Raw genomic sequence first — 19,522 nt, forward strand, 5'->3', positions numbered from 1 at the left:
GCAGGCTGTGCCAGCAGGTAGAGGGAGGTCATTCTTCCCTCTGCTCAGCACTGGTGAAGCCATATCTGGACTACTGTGTCAGTTCTGGGCTGCCTTGTGCAAGAAAGATGCAGACATACTGCAGTGAGTCCTACAAAAGCCCATGAGGATGGCTGAGGACATGGAGAGTCTGACATACAAGGAGAGGCTGAGATAGCCTAGAAAAAACAAGGTGTCCTCTAGTTGCTATAAGTGTTAGGATGGGTGTGAACAAAGTGGGATGCAGTAACTTTCCCAACAAACCTAAGATTCAGATATCCTACATTGGCATTTGGGACCCAGTGAAAAAAACCCAAAGGCTTACCAGCCCTTTCTGGAAATTCTCCCCTTCAAAATGCTTCCAAAGAAGCAATTTCTCTTCTTTGCACAGATCTTCTCACATAAGGAGCCTGGTTCTGTCACCCTTGTCATGGGATGCAATTCTGTCTTGTATATTCAGCCTCACAGAGTTGAATGAGTTTCATTCTTCTGAGCAAAGGTGGCAGTTTAATGAACTCTGTAAATATATAAATAGCAGAGATGTCTCCCACATCTTTTCCTCAGGCACATGAGCCAACACCATGTCCTATGACAGAAATGGGAGCTATCCTGGCTGTTCAGTTTATATGACACAGCAGGACAATGCCATTTGCATTCAGTTCTGGATGAAAGAGAGAACATGGTGCTCTCTTGTGCTGTGAAGAAGGGGCACCCAGTCTTGCTGGGGAAAGCAGATGGGAGGAAGGAGACACGAAGAAAGAGCCTAATAAAAGGTTTGTGTTCAATATTAAAGACTTAATAAGCATTGTGGTTCCCTTATGGCATACAGATGACCACAGTGATTTCATACTGTTTGCTAATACATGTTTGACAAAGCTATAATGTCATGGCAATCCTTGAGGGACATGGTTATCAGTCCCAGACATTAATGCTCAAGAAGACTGCATTCAGGAAGGGAAAGCCAACACAGACCACAATTGCTATGCCTGAAGAGAATACAAGTGTATTTAAATAATAAGATATTTGCTTTGCAAAAGATTGGCATAAGCTTTTGCACAGACTTGTTAGCTTAAAGGCTTATCTCTTTTAATGCTAAGAAGTATTTCCAGTGAGTTCTCACTGAGGACCTGATCAGAAGCAGCTGTTTCCACAGCACTCCATGGGTGCATAAGCCCTTAGTGAGACAGAATTTTCTGTTTGGATGATCAACATGCACAATTTTTTATATATCCAGCCTTTGTGTCTGGAAAGATAAGAAGAATCTTCTCCCTGCATTCTTCTTTAAACTCCAAAACTCTTTTGTTTAAATGACACGTCACAGGAACATTTATCTACCACAATGCTCCCAACAAGAAGCCACTGTTTATTCACTTAACGCATATGATATCTTTCCTCCCCCTTCTAAGACTGCCCAGGTGTTTTCCTTACATTTTTAGACTTTGATGCACCTTTACCATGTAAATTTTCAACTTCCTGACACCATGTTAAAACTGATAGTCTCTGAAGAGAATGTTCTCTTGCTTCTACTTCATGTATAAGTGGCAGGTTTTGCTGTTTGTTTGGGGTTTTTTTTTGTTTTCCTCCTTTGTTTTCTTAATGTATCTGTGTGCTGGGAGTGTTCTTGTGCTTTGCAATAATAAATCTCTTTGATAAATTTATTCTGTATCTTTTCTTGGGTTTTTGTATTTTCTAAGATAACCTTTCACAACTCTCTTCCTCTGGAACTGATAAACCATATGGGCGTGATGTAAGTGCAGACTGCCAGCTGCTGGCAGGCTGAGTAGAAGGAGAGATTACCCTGCCTTTACCTTGCCTTTGCTGCTCTTGCCCCAGTCCTCTGCTGCCAGCTCTGTCCAGCGTGGGGGTACCAGGATGGATAGCTCAGTCTGACCCTTTTAATTTTATCATGTAACCTTAAATCCCTCCTATTTGTTAACATTTGGGTGTATGTGGGAACATTTGCATGGTGTGTCAAGGGGCTGATTCCACCAGGATCTAAGAAATGCTGGTACATCCCTGTTCCTTATCCCCATGTCTCTGTGACACTGTCCCTGAGGCTCTAGATGCAGCAGTGCTGGCAAGCAGAGGCTCAGGCCAGCCTCAGAAAGCAGTACCTCTTCCCAGGGCAGTTTTAGATGTTATGATTTTCCTTTATTGCAAATACATCACCCTTCTGTAATTCCTCTGGTTCTCATAGCGCAGAGGAAGGATCTGAGTGGGGCTCAGGATTGCCCCACGTGGGGCACTGCAGCTACTCTGTCAGCAAAAAGACTCTTTTCCTTTTTTCCTCTTATTTCAGCTGCCTGCTCTCTTAGGTTCAGTGGTCACATCTGTTAGTATTTTGGGACCTAATGACACACAAAAGGAGAGGTAGAAAGAGCCTTTCATTCTGAAATGACTTTACTAGTCCAGAAGCCTGGTTTATACTGCCACTATCTGTTCACCATACCTGCTGCAGCCCTTTCCTGCGAACACACACACAAACAGTTCATGCAAATTTTCCCACAGCTACTAACAGTTTGCAGAACTAAGTGAGAAACATTAAGGATTTTATTTTATTGCTCTTTCTGTCACGGAGAGTCTGATTAGGCATTAATCAGTTAAAAAACATTTTTACATTACCATATTTTTTTCTACTCATGTTTTAAATATGTATAAATGTCTTCTAACAAATGTTTACATTATTCTGCCTCCATTCCTCATCCTCTGAACCCCATTTTGAGGCACTGTCAATGCTTCCCAACTGAGCAGCCCTTTCCAGCTGGTGCAGTTAGGCAGGTCTGCAGCCCCAGGCTCCCCAACACCCTCCTAAGGATCCTTGACAGCCCTTGCCTGCAGCAGTTTGTGCCATGTGCATAGTTCTCAAAACACCTCATGGCCATTGTGTCTCATTGTAAAAAAGAGAATTAAATCCATAATAAGCTTAGACTCAGATCTACAAGGACATTCATATTTTTAAATTATATCAAAACCAGAGAGGAAATGTGCTCCTCCTGACGTCACTGAGGTTAAGGTGACGGAAATGTTATAACAGGTCCCCATCATCTTGAATCTCACTGCTTTTGGTGGCAGGAACTGAAGGTCCACAGCCTCCAACACCCTGCTGAGAGGGGCAGATAAAATGCCTTGGTCAGAAAAAGTAACTGAACAATTTGGGTTTGAGAAATGCAGAGGGTTTTTAATGCTGTGCACAGCAGTTAGAATACTTATATTAGGTTAGTTTTGTTTCTATCTGTCAGAGTCCAAATCTACATCTTCTGCTTCCCTGCAAAACCTCCTATCTGCCACATTAGAGGCTGCCTTGGGCAAGAATGCCCTTCCCTCCACACTTGCCAGGTGTGATTTTTCCCACCAGAAAAAAAGCACTTTATTATTCATTAGAATGCGTAGGCTGGAAAGGAACGCCCAATTCTCCACAGATTAGGATCATAAGGAAGGAAAAACCTAGAAATCCAATTCCTACTTGAAAGAAAAAAGAGTTTTTTGGCATCTTTGCTGATGACTGCCTTGGGTGTTTGCCCTGTGAGGTCCATGTCTTGATGCCTAAGAAAGCTAAAGAAGTGCCTGCTGACACCTGTCTGCCATTCTGCAAAGACACAGGTACCTTTCCCAGAGAAGCACAAGGTTGCCATTCCCCTTATGGAAGGACAGGTGGAGAGGTCAGCCCTTATGTATTTCTGTGATGTAAATTTAGGATAGTATTTGGTAAGGCACAGCAGCTGTGTGCCCAGTTGCAAATATATGGACAAGGACAAGAATCTCACTTCTGACCACTCCTCAGAAATGTGATCACTCCTGTAGCAAAGGCACTGAAAACTGCACAGTGCTCAGAAATAAGGAGCTGACCTGACTAATATGAGCTGTGGAGAGGGGACTGCACAGTATTCAGCACTATTGCCCAAGTTTTGAGGATGGACAGGTTCTTTTCTGGTGTGTTTATATTTTCCCAAGTTCCTCCTTTATCATGTACCACATTTCATTTCTAAACTTCCTTCTTCACACCCAAACGTTGCTTGTTCCAATCCCCTTAGGCTTGCCATTTGCAAGTGTGTACAGAAGTTTAACCCCCTGTCTTTCCAAAGCCTTTTGCTTATTTTAAACACCATCTCTATCAAACAGGAAAAAGCCCTACTTAATGCCAGTCATTCCTCATTAGAGAGACCACACATGTAAAAGACATGAGAAGAGAGCAGCAAACCCCAGACTAATGCTGAGCAGGAAAAACCTTTATGCTTTGTGAGCCCTTCTCACTGGGCAAACCTTCGCTTAGGGAGTCGTCAGCTTTTGCTAGCTCTTATTAGCAAGCAGGCTCCTTCACTGCTCTCCCATTCCTCTCCAAATCCACCCTACCACACCGCTACAGCTTTCTCTTGATGCTTTTCTCTCTGTTAAGTTTCTGATATAAGTTTTCCTGTGAGTATGCAGCTATTCTATTTCAAGATAACTGGCTCTACTCTACTTGTAAGAAACCCCCATCCCATATTTTGCCTAAACTTTTATACATTCCTCAGCTTCCACAGAGCAATCACTGGCCAATTTCTAAAGTCTTCACCTGACTGGTTGTCTTGTTGGATTAGGACAAAGTGTATGAAATACAGAAATGCTTGATGCTGTATTAAGAAAAATTGCTATTTTTCAAAATTCGGGACTGTTTCCTAATGTTTCATAAATTCAGGTAAGGAGTAAATTGCTTTTTAAAAATGTGTTTTATAAAGACTCCCTCAAGTGCAGCAGTGTGCTGTTTAAAAGTTTGTATTAATGCCTCTTTGTTTTCTCAAAGCGTACCTTAAGTTCAATCTAAGTTAACTACAGAAAAGGTCAAAAAATTTTTTCTAACTTTTCTGGAGCTCAACTAACTTAATATTTAGCAGCTGGCAGCTGTGGTGATTACTTTTGGATTATATCTAAAGTCTGCTGGAATCTAATTACTGTGATCTATGAACCAGGTAATTAAGGTAAAAACTCCCACATTTTCTTATACCTCATTAATGTATTTCCTTTGAAAATTGTTAGCTAATGATGGCACATTAAGAGTTTATCCATTACATGACAATGAATAATTAACACCTTTGTCCTGGGACATTAGAGGACAGAATGGTGTTTAACTGCTATATGTGATGATAATTATTTCTTAATTTACAGTGCAAATATCATGCAAGTTTGGGCAGAAAGGACAAATCAAACCAGAAAAAGGGAATGGAAAGAAATTACTTCTTTTCATAGAATTGCAGAAGGATTTGAAATGGAAGGGACCTGAAAGGTCATCTAGTTCCAAGCCAACTGCTCTGGGCAAAGACAACTTTCATTCATTTCCCAAGAAACCTCAAGCCCTGTCTGCATGCAGGACCCCTGACTCACCTCCCCACAACCTCTGTTTTCAAGTTGTAACCAATTCCAAATATGTGTTATCACCCCGAAGACTGGGATCAACTCTTGGGTCTGAGTGTTCCAGGCACTGGGAATGCAAACATTGCAAATACAGCTCTTCCTCAGTAGCCAAATCCAACATATGACACACTGCAACAAAGTGGATCAGACATGGGGGAATGGAAAAGCAACCTGTGGTTCTAAAGGGCACACAATCACATAAATTCATATATAGATCAAAGTTTTCTTGAAGAAAGTGAAATGAATCAAGTACAAGAAATCTCTGCTGTCACATAAAAGCTGGTACGGAATAAATTAATTTGCTTCAGGACTGCTCTGGTCTGGCTCTGCTCTACCACGTGAGGCATGTACTTGTTGCAAAACAGCATAGCAAGGGAACCTATCTATACTCAAGTACCTAATCTGAAAAGCCTGAAAGCTTCCAGTTTGATTGCAGCTGCTCTGCAAAATAGCAGCTTTGGTGGGAAAGAGTCAAGGCATTTGACTTACCAGCTTTGAGATTTGACAGTCAAGTCTTTTGGATCAGAACTTCAAAAAAAAGTTTCTCCTGATCATCTGTTAGACAATCAAGTAATTACATATCTAGTGGAATCCCTGCCTACAGGGAAAAAAAAAAAACCAGTCTGAAACCAAATATATTTTGCCTGATTTTAATTTTGTCTCCAAATATGATACATTATTTATAAGGCCACAAAAAGTAGTAAAGAAAAATTTTTCTGTGAGGTTTTTTTTTTTTATTTATAAGGAATTGAGTTATCAAATGAGATAGGAAAATTAAGGTTAAAAATATCGATTCTATATGAGAGAGAGACATGCATGGCTACTCAGGAAATCCTGCTGTAAGAAATTACCAAGGCCAGACTACCAGACACATGTCCGCTAATAGATTAAATCAATCCACCTTGGAAGTGCTCTTTCTCAAGGAACTGAGAACTTTCAAATCATCTCCTTCCCAATAATTCTAAATTCCTATTAGGTCAAGTAGTTCGAGCTTCTGGCTGGAAGGCAAGCTTTCAATCAGTTCTCGGCCTATTCTTCTTCCTGCTTCGGTGGACATAGCCTTTTGCCAGATCTTCAGCAGCAATCCTCCTTGGAAAGAAACACAACATGACATTGGCGAATTAGCATGGAGTGCATGCAGCTCGCAGCTTACCAGGGACCAAGTGCGCGTCTGGCAACAAGCACTCCACACTGCTGGGGACAGAGAATTGTAGACAAAGCTGGAGCTTGCCGAGGGGGTGATAATTGCCTACAAATGTGCAGGGAGACGCAGAGCACTCATTCAGCTCAGGATCCTTTGTATTGACAGACAACGGGGCTTGCTCCCGTGTCACCAGTGTTGCAGGTCGAAATGACTGAAGATTTATGGGAGGGTCTTTGTCTGCTCTGGCACGTAGCTCCGTGGTTTATGGAGCAGTGGCCTGGGAGTTATAGTCAGACCTGTCTTCATTTTCACTCTAAAACTAAGTGTTCACTTTCTGCCAGCTAAGACATCAAGCTAAAGAAGGAAATGATCCAAATACTTAAGTCCAGGTGATAAGCAGTGGCTCTCTAGGACGTGTGGCTTGGCCAACCCAGCCTAGCATCAGCACCGGTTTGCAGGATAGCCACTGCCTACTCCTCACCCCAGTGAGTGCTCACCTTTGGAGTGGATAGAGGGGAAATATGAGGGTAAAAATGTCTACTGTAAGAAGAATTTATTCTCCTCCTTTCTGCCTTTGGGTAAAAAGTTGATCTGACAGTCTATGGGTAGAAAAGCTTTAGAAGCAGCACAACTCTCATTACAGTTCCTGCTGGACTAGCAGGGGCAACTGAACAAAAATGAGGAGTAATCAAACTCTGAATCAAGAAATCAAGTCTCACTCTGGGTTGGACAGGGTCCCATCCTAGGAGGAAGTAAGACCCTCTATCTGCTGTTGAAGTTTGCAGTACCAGTAGAGAACCCTGTCTCTCACAGGATGTATTTAAAAGGATCTACAAAAAGAGTCTGTTTTGTCACCTGTGCTTTGTAGCACTAAGGTAGGGTCTTTCAGGTCCCTGTTGAAGCTGTGGGTTTCAATGCAGTCAAATTTATTTTAAAGCTCCTTTTTCTGATCTGCAAATCAGTTACCAGGCTGAATTAGGTGGCAGCTGAATTCAAATCTCATCCCTTAGAGCAAAGTCAGGGAAATCTTTCCCCTGAAAAGCAAGGGATTTCAGCTATGGGATTCATTATGGCTGCACCTGCATGAAGCTTATCTCTCTATCTCCTTCCACTTACGAGGTTCAGCATCCATACATCCTTCCCTCTCTCCAGGCAGGGCTTTCCTCACCTGATGTGCTACCCTGGTGCTCTCGACCCTCCTTCCTGTCCTTCTGGTCATGCTTTTCCTTGCTGTGCTCCTCTCCTTTCCTGGAGGTATGTCAAGAAACCCTGAACTGTGTCATAGGCTGCCAAGCAAGCAATAGATCTGTTCAGACCCTTATTCAGATTCCTAAAATAATGCTGCATGAAAAATGTGAGGGAAGCCCTCTGTGATGGGAAGATGCTCTTTTGTAGCACTGAATAGCTTTATGTCACATCTTTTTCAGCTTTAAATCCAACTGGAGAGAGAATTTTCAGTGAAATGTACAGATAGAAGAGGATCACAAGTGCCATAGCTAGGCATGCCAATTTTTCAGTGTATTTTTACATTCTATTTTAATTTAAAGATTCAAAATAACTTTGCTTCATAAAGGTCAAACAAAAATAGCCAGCCCAGAAGTATCTATGAAAGAACTGAATCCTCTGGAGAGTGTAATTCTATGTTGCACCACTGGATGGTGATGTACGACTTATTTTGGTGAATACGATTAAGTCAGCATTGACTAAGGATAGTTTTGCTGGGACAGATCTCTGTTAAATCAAAGACCAAGAGAGAACCAAAAACTGAAACCAGAACACTTGTGGACACAAAAACTGTTGCTTATGATAATTTACTTTTTGTTTGCTTGTTTTTTCTTATTCAACTGGTATAATAATTTCATTTACAGTTATAATTGTTTCAGATTCAACTGGTGAAACACAAAAAACGTCTCTGTTTTTAAAGTTCCTATGAAAACTGGGAAAAGAGAGTAAGATCATCTGCTCCCATAATGTTTTGGGGTTTTTTTTCACTGAAATCCCTCATATTGTCAGTGTTATCCCACAAGCATTTGCTGTCTGATGCATTGTTTGCTTATGGTTGTATTTTAATTGTTTTACTGTTAGTCTCTAAGATGTATACTACTATAAAGTAGTATACGTCTTATAGACACTAACAATAAAACAATTACTCCTTAGTCTCTAAGATTTATACTACTTTATATCAAACATTCACTATATTCATATGGAGAAAGGTATGTAGAGAGAACAAGATATTAATATCTATGGACAACAGACATCTGTAGGTCAAGGTCATACCTGTTATTTTATTTACTTTGTGAAGAGCTCTCAGTGACACCAGAACCTTATTTTGCCCTGGACTGAAGTCACTAATGGATGGGAGAACATCCCCTTCAACAAGCATCCTCTGGGGCAGGAAAGCCTGGAAGTCGTTTGTGGTCAGTAAGTCTGTACTGAAGTGTGTGGCAGCAATGAAATCTACAGCATTAGCCCAGTCTTCACCAAAATTTGCTTCTGGATCAGAGAGATATTTTAAGCTGAAAGAGAAGAAAATAAAAAATGTGGCAGATAACTGAATTCTCCTGTAGAACACATTAGTTGATCATTTATCCCAAAGGTTTTTGTTCAGTATAAAATCCTGAGTGGCCTCAGCGCCACTGTGACTTGAAACCTCCTTAAGTACTTTATACCCAATTTCTCCTGGCAACCCTGCCTCTTCCCAGATTAAACACAGCTCCTGAATCAGGCCCTGGCTCCCAGAGGGGAACCAGCATCTCATTTTAAGCCCAGAGCCTGACTGGTCATCACAGTTTGGGCAGCCATCTCTCACTGGTCATCCTACACTCTGAGAGAGGGGAAGGAAGAGCAGAGCCTATGGAGTAGATGCCTAAGGTATGAGTGTGGCATTTCCATGCTCCCCTGTCATGGGGAGGAAAGATGAATCTGACTCCATGTTCTTAGAAGGCTAATTTATTATTTTATGAGATGATATTATAGAATGCTATACTAAACTGTACTAAAGAATAGAGAAAGGATACAGACAGAAGGCTAAAAGATAATAATGAAAAACTCATGACCCTTCCAGAGTCCCAACACAGCTGGACCATGATTAGTCATTAAGTCAAAAAAATTCACATGAAACCAATCAAACAATGATCAGTTGATCAACAATCTCCAAACCACAATCCAAAGCAGCAAAACACAGGAGAAACAAATCAGATAATTATCGTTTTCATTTTTCACTGAGGCTTCTCAGCTTCCCAGGAGAAGGAATCCTGGCAAAGGGATTTTTCAGAAAATATGACAGTGTCAGTACAAGGGTTCATGCAGACTTTGTTAGGATACCATCCTTCCAAAGAGGCCTGGAGGTGGAAAGATGCTCCATGGACACTGCTCTATTCCCTTACCTGTCATGGAATTTGGGGAGTGCGTAAGCAATGGAGGAGGTGTGTGCCTTCCACATGAGGCCAAGGGCATCGTCCAGTTTGAAGGAGGAGAGGCTGGCAGAACTCACAGCTTTGCGTTCTGTAGATAGCAGATACTGCAGCAACAGGGAGAAAAAAGGGCATAAAATGAGAGGGGAGGTTTAAACCCTTTTTTTTTTTATATGAGCACATACCTCACAAAATAATAAGTTAAAGGAAATTGCATTTGTATAGTTAGTGATAGCTGCTGTTTTTCGACTTCAACATTGCAAGGGTTTTATTCTTTTATTTGCATAATTTTGGTATTTGGTTACAAAAATTCAGTGAACTTTTGTATCTGAGTGCCATGGAAAATTCAGTACTAAAATAGGGGACTCCTTATTATCTTAAAAAATTTATCTATATTCTTTTAATCACAACTTTCTGGAGATTTTCAGAAAAAGAAGAAAATTATCCTTGTTATCATTATAGTTATATAAGGAGTAGATATTTTACAATAACTTCTGAAACATGGTGTATGGAAAAAATGTTCTTATGAAGACAGATCCAGTCTTAATCTTAAACAATTTCTTTCACTCACAAGGGGGACTTACAGTTTAACATTCCTGCTCATTATCAGTTGACTACCAATAAAAAATATTGACTGCAGTAGTCTAGCTATAAAAAATAGCTATTAAATCTATGAAGTAAGAAATATTGTTATTTTTGGGATTAGACAACAGCGGAGTGAGAAGGAAAGAGAATATCTCCTTGCATAAATAGGTGTACTTCTGAATGATGTTTCAGCATTTTTAAGTTTTAGATGTTTAAAGAAATAAACAAACCTTATAAAACCAACCAAAGGCCACTTTTTAAGGGCAGTGTTCCATCTCACAGGCTCATTTTGTATTGCTAAGATAAGCAGTATTGGAAGAATACAAATATAATTGAATACAAAACAGTGTCTTGGAACAGAGGCCAAAATACAGAACTGTCTCAAAAGAAGAGAAAAATTCCATAACTTTTAAAAATCCTGTCCTACTTATTTCTGACTCACTGTATGTTATGCTTTCCATTTTTCCTGCTTCATTTTTACATGAAGCTGCTATTGAAAACAAACTAAGCTCTCTGAATCTTAAAAAATGACAGTAATAATAGTTTTTAAAACTAATATTTTGGTATAATTTCTAAAAACATTTTAAAAAAATTATTTACTTCAAAAAAGGCTTTCCAGTCATCCATGAGCTTGGGCATGCGAGACCAGCAGTCTTTAACACTGTAACAGAAGTCATCTTTTTGCTCCCCTGGTGGCAATATTTCTATCTCATATGGCAGCTGCCCAAAGAGGCCAGCCTCCACTGCCCCCAGAAAGGGTATAATAGACAGATAGTAATTCATACCTGTAACAACAATTAAAAGACAGCAGGTGTTAATCACAAGCAAATGAAAAATTCTCACATAAGAAAATGAGCTCTCTCCCACACCAAACGCAACTGTTTGAAATACCACAAATACAACTGTGTTCAGCAGTGGAATATATGTACTGAAATGTAATAAAGATGACCCTTGTATTGATTTAGATATGATTTGTAGTGTTCATTTATGCATTGTCCTTTAAGAGCCTTTTATGAGCTTCCACTGTGTTTTATTTTACAGGAAAGGAAAAAAGCTAATGGAAAAAAGTTAGACCTTGTAGGTTGTCATGGACAGGGCAAGAAAAGTCTCTCAAATACTAATTGCAAACTAGGTATAGAAAGACTAAGGGGAATTCCACAAGTGTTGTTGCTATTAAAAAACCCTCTTCTATGTACCCTAGACCTATGAGAAAGGGAAATGTGATATTTTACTGGAAAATAATAATTTTGCTTCTAAAAAATATTTCACTCACTGAAAATTGCTTGATATTACCTCAGTTTATCTGTTTAGATCTATTTTATGATGATGGCTTTCTTTGGTCTGCTCCATAAGTCGGAGGAGTCAGACACAGAATGTAGGAAACTCAGGCTCAGTTCTCACTGGTGCGAAATCTTGTCCCATGAGAGTGCCCACAGGGCTATTTGATATTCCTCTCTTGAGAGGAGAATCTGAAGTTCTCCTCTTAATTGTGTCCCCTTTGTAGAAATGAAGTTCAATAGTTTTGAGTGAAGAAAACCCTGGGGATCTGTTGTTCTCCCTCTTGGGTGGGCGCCTCTGAGCTGTTATGCCGAGAAGTCATTTGCCCATGCATGGTCTCAGGGACACGGACTGTACTGATGTTTTGTATGAAATCCCAGCAGTGAGGACCAAAATCATCAAAACCTGAACACCTACCATGTATCCATGTCCTACTAATGGGAAGCCATCGCTCCACCTTATGGTTGAAAATCACAAAACAAAATTCACAAAGGAGTGTGTGTGTTGGCTGCAGTTCAGCAGGGACTGGGTCTGCACACCTTAGGAGCAGGGATACTGAGGGAACTCGGTGTATTGCTCTAAGCATGAGATGTTAATGAAGGACAGAGCAGCATGGAGGTGCTGTGGTCATGGTCTGTCAAAATTGACGCAGATATGAAACAAAGGATGGAGCAACAGAGCGATGTTGTGGTTATGCTCCACTGAAAACATGCAGCTAGCAGGAACTAAGCCCAAGGAATGAACCCAACAGTAACCAGAAGCTGGCCTTTGCTTCATTAGCTCAAAAACACATCTTGCTTTTCTGTACATATACTAATGACTCAAGCACCACATCAACATGAAATGTCACCAACTGTAACTTAACCTTTTCTCTTCCCTCAAAGGAAGCAATATAAATCTAGCTAAAGTGGGGAGGGAGGTCAGAGAAGACTCCATCATAATCTGGGATCAGTCAACAGGCTGAACTTGTCTTCTTCCCCCAAAGGGATGCCTATTGGGTAAGAACCTCATTCTGTGCAAGCTAAATTATTATCTCTAGCCAGCTTTAATTGGTGATTAGAATTGGTCAATATATTGCTTCAAATTCATTTTTGCAATCAGTTACTGTCAACAGCAATCTCTGAACCTTAACCTGTCACAGTGTTCGATTATCAGTGTATTTGTTCATAAAGTGTGTTATTCAGTACACTGTTTAGTGTGAGTCCTTGAAGGGCACTGAGGGAGGAGTGGCCAGAAGCAGATAACATACTTGACAAAACTGGAAATATCTACCAACTCTAAGTGGGAACATTGTTGGTTTGTGACCCTACATGGGTTGGTCAAACCATGCTCTGAGTGGATTGTTTGGTGGGGTCCCCATAATGGGGCACTGACAGGCTGGTCAGGCACAAGGGTTTCAACTTCTCTGGGGGTGCTGATGGAGCAAATATAAAGGGTTATATATAAAGAGAAACTCATGTGACACAGTTCCTAAGTGTGGACCTGGTTGGGAATTTAGGAGGAAATGTCTGGCTAGTCAGAAGAGCAAAGGAAAACTCTCAAGTGATGAGAAGACAGTGTTTCACTGAGACTCATTGCTGAACTGGCTCTTGCTTCTTGTTCACTGTTTTCATGAGAAGTATTTGAAAACTTGACCCACATCACAAAGTGCTTATATTCTTTTAAGTGTTCTTGTCTATATTATATATTTGCACCTGCTTGGGTGACTTAGAGGGCATAAAACAATGCAGGACAGGACTATAGTGACTATTATTCTAGCCAAAGAGACTGATGTTCTTAAGCAGTTAGTATCCCATACACCCAAGGTATATTAAATGTGAGTTTCTGGTTTAAACTCATTCCTGGTTTCATGTGACTACTTGTGCCAGAGAGGGCTGCTCTGAAGGTCAGCTGAAAGCTTTCATATCCTCAGAACACTGAGATGTTTCCATGCAGTCTCAAAGACTCTGCATGCTCTTGCTTCAATAGGGTAAATCAAAGCCGAGTTTATACATTTTCTGGAGGCAACAAAATGGATATCAAGCAAACATGCAATATTTAGAAGTAAATGAAGAGCAGGAATTCAAACACTGAGAAAGCAAAAGTGGTAGATTCTATTCCAGGAAGGTCCCCTGCTTACAAAGGGCTGTGCAGCGACTCTTTTTACTTGGCACTGTGTGGGACACCATCCCACAGACCACTAGTGCTATCCAAACACAGAGAGGAAAAACCAAAACTGAAGTGAATACCACAGTCAGTTTTACCCTAGATTTACATTTTAAATTTTATCTATGCTTATGTCTTTGTTCACTTGAAGATATATACATTTAACTGCTGATTCACAGCCAGAAGCTTAATCCAAATGGCCCCTAAAGGAAAAACATTCCTGTGACAGGGAAGGGAGAGATCTGCTTGCTCAAACCTACTGCCCAGTCTGGGGAAAAGAGGAACTTACAACAGGGCATCAAGGAAGCTGAGGGAGCAAGGGACAGAAGTGATGGAGGGAAAATATGCTAAGGGAAAAAGAACCAAGGATGGTATAAGAACCACAAAGATTCCTGCTTGACATTTTCTCACAAAGTTTTAGTTTGAAGTGCAAGCATCTGAACTGAAGAAATCTGCTCTGGACTAATTGTAAACTGCAAATATCTACAAATATTTACAAATATGTATACCTGTCAGGGTGTTTCCCGCATATTTTCACATGAATATTTGTAGTATAAATATTTTTAAGGCTGCAAACTTGCTGGGATCTTTTTCTCCTTCCTCAAAAAAGTATTCAAAATCAATTAACTTTCATTTACCCACTCACACTTAGGTGTCTTGCTGCAAGTTTGTGATGTAGAATTACATAGCACTGAAATTATAATGCAATAGAGAAGTCTAAGGGGAAGAAATATTTTCAGATGTCCTTGAAGGACACTAATTTATTTTGGAGAACAGTGTGACAGCATATACTTACAGGACCACCAACTTCTTACAGATTGGCACAGGAGCTCTCCATTTTCATGGCCACAGGAAGTCACACCAGAAGGATCTGCTAACCTGCCTAAATGAATCAAATGAAATAATTCGACAAATACTTCCCAAAATTTCACACAAGAAATCCCATTGAGATGAAAAAAAGATTAAGGAATAAAGCATGTAGATTTTTGGTTAGAGAAGCAAAACAATCACTGTTACTTTGCTTCATAAACTAATGTCCTAGAGTAGTTGAGTTTCTCATTGCATAGTAATTTGATTGTGTTTTACATTTTGAGCTATCCCTCACTGTAAATGTATTCTGTGAATTTATTGAACTGTTTGAAATCAGGACATCGCAGTATTTTTAGTGAGATTTAAATATACATTCACATGCAGACATGAGCACATGCATGGCTGAAGCATCGTTTCTAATAGATGTAGGGCTGCTAGTTCAGGAGAGCTGCTCAACGAGCAAAATAGCACAAACTAAATGTACCAGTAATTGCCTCACCTAATTGGGTTGTGTGATACAGAATCACTCCCAGCTTAATCATGCAGACAAACGTAGCCTTACTGTGAAGCTAAGCATGCAAACGTTGCTGTAACTAATTAGCAAAGTTTGCAAGCATCTGCGCTGTGGAAAACATGCAAGACATTCCGTAATTATTCATGAGAGAATATTTTACTTTGAGCATGTGGCATGAAGAAATAGCTTAAGTCCTAAAAGAATACCATACATGTACATTAAGTGTTGTCATGCAGTGTCAGGAAGTCTGCTTTAAGTGCATGGCATGCAATTACCACGGCCTTGTGCAATGACTTGAGCTATTCCAGAAGCTTCCAAACTGCCCTGCAGAGCACTTGCTCTCTGACGAGTCAGCTGAATAATGGCAGCGTCATTTCTGCCACATTAGAACTAAACCGCTTTACCAAACCAAATTTTCTGATATTTACACTCAAGAAGAAGAGATGATCATGAACAATGTGCATACAAATTATCCTAATTATTCTCCCTAACTGACTGGGCAGAAGACTGCTTTTGCTTTGGGGCATGCTAGTTACTCAAACCTGTATCTTTCAGTAGCCAAGCACTGAGAACACAAACTTGCAGTAATGAGGGTTGCAGTTCAACCCATTTTTTAAAATGAAGATTATAATTTTTAATATCTACAGAAAGATTCAATTTTTCAAGATTTTATTTCAACAGACTGTCAAAAACAGGCAGCAATAGATCACTGGTGTGCAAAGAGGATGAATGGGAAGGATAAAGGCTAAGAAGAAAAAAACAAAATGTTGCAAAAGAATTGTACATGAGGCTAACCAAATATTGTTAGCCTTGGTGTTTCAGGAAAATGAAGATTTCCCAGGCAGTATCAGTGATAATTATAAGATAGAAATTGGAACTGGAAGCATTAACTGCACTTACAGGTGTCCACACCATTTTTGTGGTCTCTGCTTCCTCCTATTCCCTGTGCTTAACACAATTGTTATTTCAGTATCCAGGTCTACCCAAGCTAATCTGTATTGACAGTACCTCCCAGCTGTGTTATTGATAACTATGTGAAACCTCATCAGCAAGATTTCTCCACCCTTTTTTTTTTGTTATTGTGGTTTTTGTTGCTGTTTTTTGGAGTTGTTGTTGTTGTTGTTGTTGTTGTGGAAATGTTGTTACTGAAAGTGCTAAATGTAGTTATTCTCATCTTGCTGATGAAGAACTCCTAGCACATCCTCCACTTAGCCGTATACTTCTTTTAGCAGCAGTTATCGCTAAATTCTCCCTCAGGTGTTCCTTTACCAGATTTGCAGTTCCCTTGTTCTGTAAAAGGGAGTAAATGCATTTATGCATTTCTTTTTGAAAAAAACCCCAACATTTGTATGACAAAAGAAGATATCAAATTAGCCTGAAACAATATGCCTTTGATTCACATAACCTGTGCTTTATCCCTTTTTCTATCTGGTTCCATGTCATTAAATATTCTTTCCTCTATACTTATTCTAATGTCTTGTTTACTACTGATATAAGACAAATAAATACTGTTCTTATCCCCTTTTTTCTTCTTCAGTACAGGCACAATCTTTCCTGCACTTCAGACATACAATACCATGTGAATAATTCTTAAAGTTCTTGATCCTGTATTTGGACTTCTGTATATGAAGGGAGGATAGGGTCTATCCTGTTTCCTCAGTTTCTCTAGATAGGACCCTCAGTTTAGCTTTACCTCCCAAGTGACAATTTCTGCTTCCACAATCTCATTCCTAATAGCCATGCTGTCTCAAGATCCTTTTCTCTGCTGTAAATTTAGGCAAAATACTGATTTCATTTTATGTCCCTGAGTGGATTATCACAAATCTTCGTGCCACTCTTATTAAGTAACAGCTTCACTTGTACTTCATGGTTTATACAGAACCATATCCATAAAAATATTCTCTCAGTAACATAGCTTTCAGGACAAGACAGAACTATTAATTCAACAAATTTTGTAATATTTTCAAAGTTCTGTTGTCTTGCACCATGAACTCAAATCCTGCTTTTGTTTGTCCAAGCTTATTATGTTGATATACAAATGCTTCAGTCATTCATCACTAATCTATCACACTGCCTATCTGGATTAGGTTTAGCCCTTGCTAACCTCACTACTGTATACACCAGAATTATGTTATTCTTTCTCCCTTCCATTTATCCTTCAAATGCTCATTCTTTTTTTTTTACTGTAAAACTACTTCCAACTATGTGATATTTCTCCTTTTAGTATTTTTTAAATCTTCTGGTCATGTAAATTAAAAAGCTTATCTAAGTGTCGGTCCTATGACTCTTTAAGCAGGTGACAGGACATTACCTGTCTATGCAACCAGGGGCAAATGTTCCCTGACAAACTATGTCCCTTGTCTCTACTTGGAAGTTGTCACTACAAGAAGGCACATCCTCACTTCGTGGATGAGGCCATACTCCATAACTCCTCCTTTCCAGCAGGTCACCACTCAGCTGTAGCTGCTGCATCTTTGCCTCTGCCACACATTGGGTCAATTCTCCTGCTGTACCAGCCATCCCTTTCATCTGCTCTTCTTTTTGTATACATAAAGAAGGGAAAGAGGAAAAAGTTTGCCTAAACTCCAACCAAACTTGAGCTGTTTTCCAGCTAGTTTCCTGCTTGTATTTTGTGTATTATCTTGTTTCCCTCATTTTGACTTAGGAGTACATTTTCCATGAGGTGTGACTAAATGCTGGCAGCCTTCCTTCACCACCAGGTGCAGGATCTCTGTCTTCTCTCAAACCTTCAGTGTCACCCAAACCACCACCACATGTAACTATGGGTTACATCCAACAAAGAAAACAACAGGCAGTCGGATGCATTTGTTTACCCCTGATAAGATATTGTAGCCTTAGCCTTAAGGAACCTTTCACATGTGTTTCTGTGTCTGCTCCCCTAGCAGGGACAACAAGCAAACCAGAATGAGTGCCCCTAGACAACAACCAGCTTTTAGGGGATAAACCCTTAGAATCTGGACATAATTTAAAACAAAACAAAATAAAATAATCAAAAAAACCCCACAATCAAGCAAACAAAAAGAACCCCAACAAACAGAAAAAACTTCAATTTTTGTAAAAAACATTTAGAAATAAATGTTTTTTACAAAAATTAATGTAAAAATTAATTACATTAATTTTAACATTTAGAATTAATTAATTCTAAAGGTTAAAAAACATTTAGAAATAAATATTTAGAAAATAAGGAGGCTACTTCTAAACAGATCATGAAGAATAAATGGAAACAAGTTCTCAGAGGGAGATGTGTCTTAGAACTAAAACTCAAATGACCTCTAGAAGCTTGTAACATTAACAAAAATAAAAGCCTATTAGTTAACAATTTAAGAACATCATTGTAGAATGCATGCCCTGAAATCTGTCTACATAAATTGAAGCAACTGGGAATGCCTTTCCAAATATTTTAGTTAGCTGAATTATTGTGGGCAATATTTCAGCTGAAATATACCACAAATCTGGATTCTGACCTCTTCCTATAAGGAATTTTAATAACTATTTCTCAGCAAGGTAAGGGTGTTCACTCAGCATCTTTTTCAAGTTGGCATCTCTGTCAAAGTTTACGCTGTCTGAGGCCATACTGTGCTTGTCAGGCAGAAACTTTGGAAAGGAAGCCTCTAAGCAGGTCTGGTAAACACTTTGCTAAGCCAGCATCTTAAGGAAATAATTCATACCTGTACGAAATTGCCACCCATGCTGCAATGGTAATCCCCAGAGAATATTGCCACTGTTTTGGGGTCCAAAGGCATGAAAATATTTGGCTGAAGCACTTAGCAAGCTCTTGTACACTCCCAGTCGATCTTGATAGTTCCAAGCACTGACAACAATTTTGTTGTCCTTTACTGGGAAATCTAGCAGGTTTCCAGGGGCCAGGTCCCACAGAGGGGGATAGAGATCTTCTCCAGTGACATCATTTTCACTCTGTGCCCTGGCAGGCAGAGGACTCAGCATGACAGTCACTACCAGAAGAGCACGTATGCCAAAGTGGGGCCACATTGTGAAGGCTTGTGACCCAGGTGATTGTGGCTGCAGGGCTTTTATTGGCAAAGGTGAGGGCTGGACAAAAAGGCTGACTCAGACACACAAGCCTTTGTCTCCCTTCCCTTTCCCAGCCATGACCCTGACGTGGAGCTGCCAGACTAGCAGCTGTGAGCAATGCTCTGTCCTCTCTGTGGGATACAGGGAGCACCACCAGATGTTTAAGAGGAACCA

General features: G+C 39.9%; 1 protein-coding gene across 1 annotated transcript; it reads right to left on the reverse strand.

Annotated features, from left to right (window-relative positions):
* Positions 1 to 6,367: 6,367 nt before the first annotated feature.
* Positions 6,368 to 19,306, reverse strand: C3H6orf58 (chromosome 3 C6orf58 homolog). The gene is made up of 6 exons (XM_066545765.1): positions 18,985 to 19,306; positions 14,768 to 14,854; positions 11,149 to 11,333; positions 9,937 to 10,070; positions 8,828 to 9,066; positions 6,368 to 6,495 (listed from the first exon to the last, which is right to left on the reverse strand). The coding sequence occupies exons 1-6, from the start codon at positions 19,304 to 19,306 to the stop codon at positions 6,368 to 6,370; spliced, it is 1,095 nt and encodes a 364-aa protein (XP_066401862.1).
* Between the last annotated feature and the right edge of the window lie 216 nt (positions 19,307 to 19,522).

The sequence above is a fragment of the Molothrus aeneus genome, chromosome 3, assembly GCF_037042795.1.
Source record: "Molothrus aeneus isolate 106 chromosome 3, BPBGC_Maene_1.0, whole genome shotgun sequence".
In the NCBI taxonomy this organism is placed as follows: domain Eukaryota; kingdom Metazoa; phylum Chordata; class Aves; order Passeriformes; family Icteridae; genus Molothrus; species Molothrus aeneus.

Coding starts and splice junctions, on each gene's coding strand:
- C3H6orf58 (XM_066545765.1), bottom strand. CDS start 19,306: ATGTGGCCCCACTTTGGCATACGTGCTCTTCTGGTAGTGACTGTCATG. Junction 10,071..11,148: donor ACTGGAAAGCCTTTTTTGAA/GTAAATAATTTT, acceptor CTGTTGCTGCAG/TATCTGCTATCTACAGAACG. Junction 6,496..8,827: donor CAAAGTAAATAAAATAACAG/GTATGACCTTGA, acceptor TTTCTTTCCAAG/GAGGATTGCTGCTGAAGATC.